The sequence below is a fragment of the Pseudoliparis swirei genome, chromosome 4 (genome assembly GCF_029220125.1).
Source record: "Pseudoliparis swirei isolate HS2019 ecotype Mariana Trench chromosome 4, NWPU_hadal_v1, whole genome shotgun sequence".
In the NCBI taxonomy this organism is placed as follows: Eukaryota; Metazoa; Chordata; class Actinopteri; order Perciformes; family Liparidae; genus Pseudoliparis; species Pseudoliparis swirei.
In genome coordinates this window covers 9,495,947-9,509,276 of record NC_079391.1, presented here as the reverse complement: position 1 = coordinate 9,509,276, position 13,330 = coordinate 9,495,947, and the positions used below count along the sequence as shown (strand labels likewise).

Genomic DNA, 13,330 nt, shown 5'->3' with positions numbered 1-13,330 from the left:
GAGATCTTCAACAGAAACACGGAGCGTTGAAGACTACTCCCATTTTCTTGTGTAACACTTAGTTCCTTTTTGCAGCGAGGCTAAAACAGCTGTCCGGACATGTGAGTGACTTCCGAGTAAATAACCTTCTGAATGTGGCTGTGGGTTTCAACCCTCTCATTTAGGAGACCAGAGCCATGCCCGTTGTTCACATGACTCCAAAGCTCATATTTAGAAAAGTTTGCTTCTCTGTTTCTTTGAAGGGTCATTGTTTATTTGTTTACACTTTCACTCCACATCAACAGTATTGGTGAATTTGTTTTGACCAGTTACTGCAAAAAGCTAAGTGGTGGAAAGTGGTGATAACTATATGTTTAGCTCAAAAGCAACAGTTGTTGATGCAGCCACAGAGGTCACATCAGGACATTGAACCACAATAACCCACATTTGATTGACATTGATGACAGAGAACACAAGCAGCAGCTTGTCACACCCAAACCCATAAGAGCTTTGAGTTTGATATTAGTCCTAAAGTCAGTGTTTTGAGTCAGTTAAATATGATAAAAACATTCACTGAGGATATACTGATACTTTCTATGCTATCATGATTTATGACTACTCTGACAGCATTATGAGGATAAGGTGTCACGGGAGTATTAAGGTGAACCCAATAGCACGACTCGGAAGACAGAACTGCAAATAATGATCCTTTACTTATAGTAACATCAGGAACAGACCAGACAGAAATATAAAAGCACAATGTGGCTTGGTCAGAAAAACACAAGACAATCTAGCAGAGGATAAGTGCAAGTGAGGGGACCTAAGTAGATAGGGACTAACGAGGGAATGGGCAACAGGTGAGACGGGCATGAGGACCAGGTGAAGGGAATGAGGGATTGACGAGGTGGGAGAACAGGTGAAGGGAGTTGGACTGACGAGGTGGGAAGCAGGATCTGGAAAGATATGACAGTTAGTGAAACAGGCAGACAGGATGAAAACAACGAATTAAAGGAATGTGTGTAGCTAAACTGTGACATAAGGCAGTGACATGTGAAGCTTTCCTTGGGACAGAGTTCACCTGTAGAAAACATGTATCTGTAAGGATTAAAGCCTATAATTGAATGTGTCATTATTCTTATTTCGTATAAAGTTATTCTCCCTTTCATTCAGCATGTGTCCACGTTTGTTCAAATGCCATTGCACCAAAGCTGGAACCGTTCTACCTGCATTTAATTTGATTGGAAATAATATGTAATGTTACATTTAGATGTAAGGCTCCTTTGTTGTAATACCTTACTATTCTCGATAGAGATATTTTATTTCAACAATAAAAATGTTATTATTTTTTCACACATTTTACTGTGAAACCTAAAAAAAGAAAAAAACAATTCAAGAGACATTGTTAAAGTCAAAATCAATCACAATGGGAGGGATACAGCTAGTACATATATTTAAAATATATAATCAATCGCTTATTACTAATAGTGGTTCTGTACTGTTTTTTGTAATTTACTTTACTGGTTTAACTGGGGAAGCAAACCCCTTCACCGTACCTTCTATTTATTAATATGTGGAATATTGGGCTCTATAAATAGACTTCACTTATTTTAGTGTATAAACTGCGATACACAATATGGTCAACAGGGTGCACCACAGGCAAGAAAAGGCATATCTACATACAGAGATCTCTGGAAAGACAAATACATAATGATGCTGCCGGTCGATGGAGGCATCAGTATTACATTGAGGCTGTTTCATAACCAGTGAAATGTTCCTCACGGTAACTTTAAGTAAAACGATTAGGTTCAGAAACTGATCGTATTCTAACTGAGTTTCCCTGTATTGATGATCCAGTACAGAGAATACATAAATAATACAGTAAGGCTTAGTTCAGTTCACTGAATATTTTATTAATACACGGTCTAACGGACGTTCCAGGAGCCTACTTAGTGTAAGTTCATGTCAAATTCATGTTCAACCACAAATGACCACAGACCACATGAGCAGCGGGCGAGCAAACCGGGGCTCTAAAAAGGTTAATCAATCTCTTATAGTGCAATTAAATATTATACTCAAGTGAAATAGCACTTATGACACATTTTTGAAGGAGCCTGAGATTCAGTATAGTGAATGTGAATGATAATACATAGTCAGTGTTGTTGTAACCAAATCAACCAGTTACAATATTAAATATGTCCACGGTCTCCATTTCACAAAAGTAATTAGACGGCAGCATAATTCGACCAGCGTACCACAACACAACATTGAATAGTGTGTGGCAAGCAAGACACTAAAAACCTCATTAAAATAGTGGATAAAAAAGGTCACCCGATACGTTGTGACCCCTATTACTGAAGCAGTTAATAGTATGGACTTTGACTTTAAACCTCTCCCAATCATCTTTTAATGTGTCTGTTATCTATAATCACATGTTTAAAAAAATAAAAATGCCAGATATTTGAAACATTAGCTTTCCTTTTGGAAATCTGCATAATTTCAAATCAGGAATGCAATTAGATTGTGTAATGTCTTCGCTTTTCCTCACATTACATGTGTGTGATCCTCTGATTACTGTAGTCTATAATATACACAGGATTAACAGCTGCAGGCGTGTTGCATTTACAGTGTGGGTCCAATTAGCAGCTTCACTACAGACACAGGGAAATTGCAGCTCAGAAACATTCCTGTTGTTTACCTTAATAAGAGCCTCGTCCTTCCAGAGTGTGTCGGAGCTTCAGACAGGAACCTGCTCCTCTGAGACCTTTGTTCACAAGGTGAGGGTCTACAATCTGAACCTTGAGAACAGGGCTTTTTGTGCGATATGTGATCCTGCGATTCTTGTGTGATCTCTAAGCCATCACGAAGATCCAGTTCTAATTCGCAAGTAAGGGTCAAAAGGAATGTGAGACTGACAACTCGATGGCATGTTTATATATTTTCTTACTTAGATGAAAGGATTCCAACCAATTTAAATGAGGTTACAGCGAGCAGCGTGTCACCTTCGATGTTCATAGATCGTTATAATATAGCATGAACTATAAAGCATGTGTTAGGTTCCTCTTCCACTCCACTCGTGTCTTTAGATGTAGTAGATCAGGAGTGGCACTGCGCTGCCTTTAGGGCGGATTTTCCTCATCCTGATCACATAATGTTGGATATTTAATGTAACAGGCGTTTAGAGAGATTAGTGGCTCAGCCAATAAAGCCCTTTTAGATGCCTTCATATATATAGAGAGATAAATCAATATAATTCTGATGTGAAAAAAGTGGGTTTTACATTATTTTAAATCGCAATATATAGCCTAATTTAATCCAGTGAGAATACCACTGACGATACTCTTTGTCTCTGAGATAGAGTAAATGTCAGACACATAATTATAGCACCATGTAAAATGCTTTGAGGAAAGTACCTCTACCCCTCCGTGTTCCCAGCCACCTTGCTGGATCACAGTTGTACAGCCTACTAGAAATGTGTCACACACAGCGCCCACTAACAAGACCTTAACAAGCTACCCACACACCTCTGTGTCTGCAGTGACAGCCCACCCCACCCTCTCCTTTTCCCTCTTTTAGATGATATTCCATCATGACACACACACACACACACACTCAGGTATAATCAGTGACAGAGTAAGTAGACAGGGTCATGGTTATAAAGCAGCTGGAGGCTAGAGGCCATGACGGCAATATGGGAGAGCCTTCACACTCTAAAGCTGGAGTATTCATCTGCATTCCTGCAACATGAAACCATCCCAGCAGGGACACGCCCTCGAGATAACGTCAGGTCAGCGAGACATTTAAACTCCTGAAGAAATGGCATTGTTTTACTCATTTGATATTCATCACGATTACAACTGAGGTCCCAGGAAAATAAACAGTGTTTGGAGGGGATGTCGCAAACTGTGTTGTCAATTTGAGCTTCATTTGGAGTGAACAGATTAAATAGTGAAACACTTAATCTTCCAGTACTCTAAAGCCATGAAACAGTGACACAAATTATTTACAATACTGTGGGTACTGTGTATTTTATTATACGAACAACAAGTTAATAAGAAGTCATCTTTGTTTTAATATATGTAATTATATTATATTTAGTATGATCCTCATTTAGGTTAGAGTAAAGTAGATTGGTCCAAGATATGACTACTTTACTCAACAATATACAGCATAACTTCAAGTACTTCACCTTTAGTTTGGCAGGCACACGATAGAAAATGTTTAATTTGATCAGAGTTTCTTTAAAGTATAGAGGAATCCTCTCAAATGTTAGAAGTTATGTGATATGGTACATTATATTCATGCATAGATACAGTAGATTAAAAATGAATATCCATGACATCCAAGCCTGACAGACATTGTGGCTGTTGGTCCTTCTGTCGTTTTAGAAAATAATATGACAGATGGAATGTATGTGAAATGATACACTAACTAAATCTGTATCTGCTAACTTGCCATCATGGATCATTCAACATAATCATCATGCACTTCTACACTAACCTCGTTTGACCTCAAGAGAGGTCACTCTCCACTCAAAATAACCCTTTTCATTTTCTACATTCAATTATCTTTTTAACACAATTGTCTTTGCTACATTCCTCTCTATACATCTTATACATGTGTGAATGCTCTTTGAGTTGTACAGTGGCTATGTTCCCTGGGTCTTTATATTCTAAGTTATAACGCAACACAACTGCAATATAGGAAAATGTAAAATATTGTACTAATTATGGCAATAATTAAGTTTAACCCACATCCAACACATTAAACAGAAATATGTATTGCAATCTGAAAACTATAAACATATGTATCTATATATTGCAGTAGCGTTTTTAGAACTGTTGGTCAGAGGTTAGCAGGTCCGTCTTTCAATCAGGGGGTTGGTGGTGCAATCCCCGCCCTAGTCAATGTGTCCTTGAGCAAGACACTTAACCCTGAATTGCTCCCTGTGTGTCTACGGTGTAAAAGATATAACATGATTGTTGTCACTTTGGGTAAATGGGAAAATGAAAATTGAAGTATTTTAAATGCTCTTCCTTTACGGTTGTTTGGAAAAGACGACTGCTCCGAGGATTCTGCTTCCTGCGGCTTTGGATTCTCCACAAAAGCGTCTTATACAGTATGTGTGTAGCATGGAGGACGTCGTCCGTGCATGTAAACATGATAGACATGTCATGGCAGTTACAGATATTGTATACAGATGATTATAACTTGTGTAACTTTGACTCCCTGCACGGCCCTGTGAGAAATGCTGCTGTCAGCGATTAACGTGAAAAGGAACCAGAAAGGAACATCAGTGGATTTAATTTTTAAGTTAAACTTCTCACTCACCAAGAGAGTCAGACACCTGGACACTTAAATATTATATCATAAATTAAAGACCACTTCCTGTTTGCTTGGAGAATAAAAAAACGTTGCACCATCTACCAGTGTCTGGTGGTTCTTTTTTAAAGAACCAACACATGTGAGTGCTTCCAGTCATGTCCAAACTTAAATTAGATGCAAACTGCTAAGTGATTCATTGCAAATTTGTTCTGTGACGCTATGTTCAAGTTCTGTTTTTTTCCAAACTACTTTTGAGAATATGCTAATTTGGCAAAGGTTTATTTCTGCGCTGTGCGGAGCCTCCAGGCGTTCATCATCTGCTCACAGACAGCCTCGCTTGCCTCTTGCCACTTGGCTGACTTTTTTATGCACTGCACATCCAATACAAATATTAAACATTAATGGAATGCACACCCTAAAAATGTAATTACAACTTTTAAGGTCAGCAGAAATTGAAATTCTTTTTAGGTTTAGATTTTCATATTCTATTGAGATTTACGAGTTTTAGAGCTACAGCCGGACAGTGTTTTCCTGAAATTAAGAAATGAAACACAAATATATGAACCAGCCGAGATGAATAACGGTTGTTGTTTTTTAATGGAAAGATATTTATTGATAACATTTAACAGATTTTTCTCACAGATCCTCTGTCTAGAAACCAACCATCACTGTACATCAACTGACAGAACGACACATCCTATTCCCAAAAATAGAAACAGAAACAAAGAGAGAAAGAGATACCCCACACCGAACCATGACCTCATGCATCAATTCATCAACAAATAAAAAAAGAAAACAGTCTGGCAGTTCAACTGGTTGTAAGGACATTGTGCAAATACAGACTCACCTCATTAAAACAAGTGACAAGACTATGTAAAAAACAGTAACTACCGTATAAAGCCAGGAACAGCACAGACTTAAAATGTCTGCATACGCCTGTTATATTTTTCTTTTGGAACTTTATAGAAAAGAAAACATCCATCTTTGCGATCATTCAACATGCATCTGATCCTATTGAGCAGAACTCGAGACAGTTTGTGTCTCTCTTTTCAGTAGTTTATCAATGTATGCATTATTCTAGTACGACCATATGTGTGCAGCACTATTGTCCAAAGGTTTCAGCCAAGGCTTCAGGTGGATCGGTGCTCTGATATGTTGCTCAGGGCTACGGAGAGGGAGGCGTCTTCAGAGAGTTACAGGAGCCTCCCTGGCTACTCGTCCCTTGGTACTGCAGAGAAGAGCACAAACAATGCAAATCAAAGCCTCTCTCACACAGACATATGACCTCCGACCCAGCGGTGTTGAAAGGCCTGGCATTATTGACTTAAAAAATATATATATATTAAATCAAACTACTGTTACTTACACGGACACATTATTTATAACTCTAATATGCTACATATGTGTATGCTTTCTGGTTTGTATGTTTTCTCCGCCTTCGAATTACATTCCAATAGCCGATCTTCATATTTAACGATATATAATCCCCGGACACTAGGACCATGGGGAGGCTGCTGTATGAGGGGCCGTGAGGGACATTATTCAGAATACCCTCTCACACACACAACTGAAATGCTCTCACACACACTACTGAAATGCTCTCACACACACACACTAGTGAAATGCTCTCACACACACTAGTGAAATGCTCTCACACACACTAGTGAAATGCTCTCACACACACTAGTGAAATGCTCTCACACACACTTCTGAAATGCTCTCACACACACTAGTGAAATGCTCTCACGCACACAAGTGAAATGCTCTCACACACACTACTGAAAAACTATATGCTCACACACACAACTGAAAATCTCTCACACATACTAGTGAAAAGCTCTCACACACACACATGATATGAAAAGCTCTCATACACACATATAAAAATTTAACTTGAAACGGAAGGCATTTCACTTGCAACGGAAGGTGCAGTGTTGCCAGGTCTCAGTTTTCCATGGCATTGGGCAACTTTTGAAGTGTTGCCGCGGGTTGAATTTTGTGTCTGCTGGTTCAGGTAGACCTATTTTGCATGCAAATTACATGAATATCTTTCAATAAAAATCCATATTTTAAATGAAATAATGGATTTATACCCAAATCCTACCATAAACTGCTTTTAATGCTGGCATACTAAACATTTGGTGTTACTTTGTAGATATTACAATACATTTGGCAATGATAGCAATGCTGTTGGACTTTAAAAGCAGTGTATATGGTTTGGCACGGGCATATTTTGAGTTCTGATATTGGGCTGGTTTTATTGGCCATTGGGCTGGTTTTGTCACACAGACCTGGCAACCCTGGGAAGGTGTTTCAGTTGAAATGGAAGGTGATCAAGGATGGCAGATCAACAATGTGCTCAACAGCCCTTAAGCAACGGCGTTACTAAACAACATATTGGCCTCAGCGGAGACAATCAGAACACTGTCTAATGCCTCAACTATTCGGCAGCAGCCGGTGTTACACCCCTACTGGTTTTCAAACCTACTGGTTTCCCTACGCGTGCGTTGTGTTCTCTTAGCATCTGCAGCGGGGCTCTGTCTCGCTCACCAGATTCGTCACACATTCACAAACATATTGCTGGAGATCTGGATTTTTATTGAAAGATATTCATGTAATTTGCATGCAAAATAGGTCTACCTGAACCAGCAGACACAAAATTCAACCCGCGGCAACACTTCAAAAGTTGCCCAATGCCGCGGGAAAACGCAGACCTGGCAACACTGCACCTTCCGTTGCAAGTGAAATGCCTTCCGTTTCAAGTGAAATTTTTATATGTGTGTATGAGAGCTTTTCATATCATCTGTGTGTGTGAGAGCTTTTCACTAGTATGTGTGAGAGATTTTCAGTTGTGTGTGAGCATATAGTTTTTCAGTAGTGTGTGTGAGAGCATTTCACTTGTGTGCGTGAGAGCATTTCACTAGTGTGTGTGAGAGCATTTCAGTAGTGTGTGTGAGAGCATTTCAGTAGTGTGTGTGAGAGCATTTCACTAGTCTGTGTGAGAGCATTTCACTAGTGTGTGTGAGAGCATTTCAGTAGTGTGTGTGAGAGCATTTCACTAGTGTGTGTGAGAGCATTTCACTAGTGTGTGTGAGAGCATTTCAGTCGTGTGTGTGAGAGCATTTCAGTAGTGTGCGTGAGAGCATTTCACTAGTGTGTGTGTGTGAGAGCATTTCAGTCGTGTGTGTGAGAGGGTATTCTGAATAATGTCCCTCACGGCCCCTCATACTGCTGCACTGGCTTTCTCACTCTGCCAAGTAACGTCTCTCATCAACGACAGACAGGATAACAGCCGATGAGGTTAGCTCAAAGTAAATGATGCACAGGGTGAATTTGTAAGTCCAGGTAGTTCCAGAATGTGGCTATACAGGACTGTCTCAGAAAATTAGAATATTGTGATAAAGTTCTTTATTTTCTGTAATGCAATTAAAAAAACAAAAATGTCATGCATTCTGGATTCATTACAAATCAACTGAAATATTGCAAGCCTTTTATTCTTTTAATATTGCTGATTATGGCTTACAGCATAAGAAAACTCTAAAATCCTATCTCATAAAATTTTAATATTTCCTCAGACCAAGTAAAAAAAAAGATTTATAACAGCTGAGTGTTTGTCAAGGCTCAGGAAACCCTTGCAGGTGTTTCGAGTTAATTAGACAATTCAAGTGATTTGTTTAATACCCTACTAGTATACTTTTTCATGATATTCTAATATTTAGAGATAGGATATTTGAGTTTTCTTAAGCTGTAAGCCATAATCAGCAATATTAAAAGAATAAAAGGCTTGCAATATTTCAGTTGATTTGTAATGAATCCAGAATGCATGACATTTTTGTTTTTTTAATTGCATTACAGAAAATAAAGAACTTCATCACAATATTCTAATTTTCTGAGACAGTCCTGTAGGTAGTTGTTAAAGATCGTTACCTCCTTACATTTAGGTTTATTTGAGGGAAATGAAAGGGAATGGAAACTGTCTCCATTGAGTGAGATTGTTAACGAGCAAATTCAAAATACAAAAAAAAACTATCGACATCTCTCTATTGGTAGCGTTAATATATTATTATCATATTTTTTTCTATTGAATGGTATATTTGACACTAAACTAATTCATCTTCATCTTAGTGATCGTGTCCAAATGATCATAAAATATCACTATGACCCTAAAATGATGTCTCTTGCATTATCATATAGTGAACGCAGCAAAACTACAGGGCAAAATCACACTATTTCTGATAGAACCAATCTATGAACTGTCGTACCGTTCCCCTTGGGCCTTAGCCCCCCCCCCCCCCTTCTTTGAATCCTACAAACACCCCTGCTCCAATCACATGCACTAACCACCAACACGGGTTATGAATTGATCGGTAAAAGAAACTGACTCCCATTTGGTTTGGGATTTTTGTGAAGTAAGTTTATTTATGTATCCACTCCTTTCATGTGGAATAGACTGTGTTACTGTGCCCTGTTTGTATTTACCAACTGCTCTACGGTTTTGGGAGTGGTGTGAGGATGAGGGGCTTGTGAAGGAAGACGACACCTGTGACGGAGATGAATTCTGGAGGAGTAAGTCAAGAATAAATGGTGTTTCTTTAGGCTTCAATGTAGCCTACTATATACTCTAATAGCCCCGGAAGAAACTCTGGCTCTAGAAAATGGTTTGGATCTATAAAGTAAGGTCTTGTTTCAGTGCTGAGCAGCTTACAGACATATTCCCAGGGCTGCTTATCAAAAATCTTTTCACAGAATGATTGTAACAACACACTACTGTATCAGTGAATATTAATTAAAGAGAGCACTGTGCCTTCATGACAAGGCAGTCATGTGCTTTAATCACTTATTCATAAACAATTCCTGCATTTTGTCATCTAGCAGTTATCACCAGCCTTGTCGTACGTTATCAATAATCCATATTTGCATTTCGTCAAGTTTACCATTGCAAACATGTTGACAGCAAATATTGTAGATATTCTGTTGTTTTTTTATCGACTAAATCCCATTCCAATCACATGTATCCATAAAGCTTTTCTAATATAGTCTCCTTTAAAACTCCATTTTGAATGCACTTTGGTTAAAAATCTGTCCCCAAAAGCAAAGAAAATATTTAAAATGAAAATCGAATGGAATTTAACACAGGTCCCATGGTATATTAATAACTAATATAAAATTAACGTGCTCATTCTTTGACTTTGCTCTAATATTTCCTTGGTAACAACATGTTTTTTGCCTCAGGGCTCAAAACCTGCATGCACGTGTGAGAGCAGGTTTTGACAGTGTTAGTATCAAATGATGTGGAGCAAGAGCACAAATGTGTTCGTGTTCAAACATGGACACACACGCCACAGCCATCACGGTGAAGTCAGCTCACCTCAACGATTGGATGCCAGTGGGCGACAGGTTTCCGGGGACACGTGAGCATTTCACTCCAGTGGTCTCGACCCAGGCTGTCTGCATCATTGCCAACTCGACACACTCCAATGACTTCATTATGGCCGACGCTGTATCGGTGCAGGAGGGAGAGAGCGAGAAAAAAACATGCGATCACAACTCACCGATGTGTTCCAAAAATAAAAATGCACCACACCGTGAGCGTGAAAACTGAAGCGCTCTGACTATTCATGTGACAGAAGCAGAGAATCACACTTTAAAAAAAAAATCATTAGAATGCACGCTGAGATATTTCATCTTTTTGTCAAGCAGAGTATTCATTAAAAATCACTGGCGCAAACTCCAGTATGACTTATATAACTAGAACGGGCACTCGGTAGAGCGCATACCTTCGCATATCACAAGATTGGGCATTGAATTATGAACATGTTGGCATTAGTTGCATGCCAATTGGATAAAAATTGACCGCGCTATGTTAAAAAGAAGATGTTGACCTTTTGATGACCTTGACCTTTGACCCGATCAATCCCAAAATCTAATCAAATGGTCCCCGGATAATAACCAATGATCCCACAAAATTTCATGCGATTGGGTTTCATACTTTTTTAGTTATGCGAGTAACACGCATACAAATAAATAAATAAATAAATGCACGGCGATCAAAACATAACCTTCCGCATTTTCAATGCAAAGGTAATAATGCCTTGTAGAAGTTCCTCACCGGTCATAGTCCATCACTGCAATCAAAAGGCTGATCTGCTCTATATTTTCTGGAGGCACATCAAAGACAATGGCCTCATTATAGACCGGATTCAAAGTGTTCCTCTTTGTCGACGTCTTCCTCTTCTTCAGTCTGCGACCGTCACACATCAGCGAAACCTTCACATACGGATCTGTCAAAGTGAGAGGAACACAACGGGAAGATATTCATTTTTTTCCATTGAGCATTCCAGTGAGAGTCTGTAGTTATAGACACGATCAGCTTCTGAATTACCAGATGCACCGGTGATATCCATGGCCTTGAGGTTGCGGGCCTTTATCATGGTGATGGTCAACCTGCCGGCGGTGGGCAAGTAACACAGCGACAACATCAGGTCCCCGAGATCCACGTTATCCTGAAAGACAACACCAAGCACAAGGACTCTCTCAGAAGCTGTATCTCTGTGTCGTGGGGAACGCTCCCCAGAGATGGAAGCGTAGGGTTTTGAACGCAGCCCTCAGGCTGGCTCCTCCCCCAATCAGGGCCACCATATAGAAGGCACCTGTTGTCATTGCCTCACTTCCTTTGGGCCCGGGTCCTCGCCCTGCGGTGGGTGATGGTTCACCTGCTCCTATTTTGCCTGATTTGCTGTCTCCATTATTCTTGTTTTCACTTCCGTTTTGCATGTTTTGGCTTTTAATTGTTTTGTTTTAGATTGTTATTGTTTATTCCTGTAATTGCCTTCTGGTTCTGGTAATAAACTTCTGGTTCGTTTTACTAAACACGCCTCTGGCCAAATATCAGTAACGCATCTGTGTCCTTAACACTTCTCAAACTATATATTGGGGTTGTTAAACTTATATCTCTTGGGGGTGTAAGTGCCCAGGTGGCGTTGTTGGTTCCCCTTCATTTCCCCCTCCCTTCAGGCCTCACCATATTTGGTAATGATATTAATGGCTCTTCAATGATATTAATGACTTTATTTGTAGTTCCACTGCTTTTCATTATTGTACATTAGTTCCCATTATCCATACCGCTTATCCTCATTAGGGTCGCTGGCGCCGATCCCAGCTGACATTGGGCGAAGGCAGGGTTCACCCTGGACAGACCGCCAGTCCATCCAGGGAACATATAGAGACAGACAACCATTCATGCTCACATTCACACCTATGGGCAATTTAGAGTTCAATTAACCTGCATGTCTTTGGACTGTGAGAGGAAGCCAGAGAACCCGGAGGGAACCCACGCTGCCACGGGGAGAACATGCAAACTCCACACAGAAGGACCCGACCTAGTTCCTAGTTCTCTAGTTCCTTTAGGTAATTAGAACATCTCTCTCTTTCTCGGTTCCCTTTAGATAATTAAAACATCTCTCTCTCCAGCCCCTTCTGTCACATTGCTCAGATAAAAGCCTCCCACTTTTCACCGGGCATGGTCAGCTGCAGAAAGGCAGAAATAACTTGACCAAGAAGTGAGAACCAGGAGAGCACACAAGCATGTCTGGTGAAGACGAATCCTCCCACAGAAGAATCTCTTGCTGATCCACTTGTTTGTTGGATGGCATTCATTTTGCATTATGAATCGTGTTTCATCTGCTATTAATCGTCCCTGTAATCATTCTTAAAGAGAAGAAAAGGGTATATTCTGGGTACATGACACCACACAACTAAGAATCGGTGGTATCATATTGCTAATCAGAGCTCCTATGTTAGCTGTAATTGTAACAGTTTAGCTCCACGCCTTCCTTTTTGTAATAGTTGTTTTCATCCTGTCACATCATCTCGTCAATCCAACTCCCCTCACCTGCCTCTGATCACCTCGTTAGTCCCTCATTCCCTTCACCTGGTCCTCACGCCCTTCTCACCTGCAGAGCATCCCCTCATTAGTCCCTCACTATTTAGCTCCCTCACTTCCACTTGTCCTCTGCCAGGTTGTCTTGTG

At 39.9% G+C, this 13,330-nt stretch overlaps 1 protein-coding gene across 1 annotated transcript in view; it reads right to left on the bottom strand.

Annotated features, from left to right (window-relative positions):
* Positions 1-5,927: 5,927 nt before the first annotated feature.
* Positions 5,928-13,330, bottom strand: part of syt9a (synaptotagmin IXa) — a 64,075-nt gene continuing 56,672 nt past the window's right edge. Inside the window, exons 5-8 of the mRNA XM_056412702.1 lie at positions 11,684-11,804; positions 11,411-11,582; positions 10,670-10,799; positions 5,928-6,529 (exon numbers count right to left, since the gene is read on the bottom strand). Coding sequence (XP_056268677.1) covers positions 6,467-6,529; positions 10,670-10,799; positions 11,411-11,582; positions 11,684-11,804 — 486 coding nt within the window. The 3' untranslated portion in view covers positions 5,928-6,466. The remainder of the gene's footprint in view (positions 6,530-10,669; positions 10,800-11,410; positions 11,583-11,683; positions 11,805-13,330) is intronic.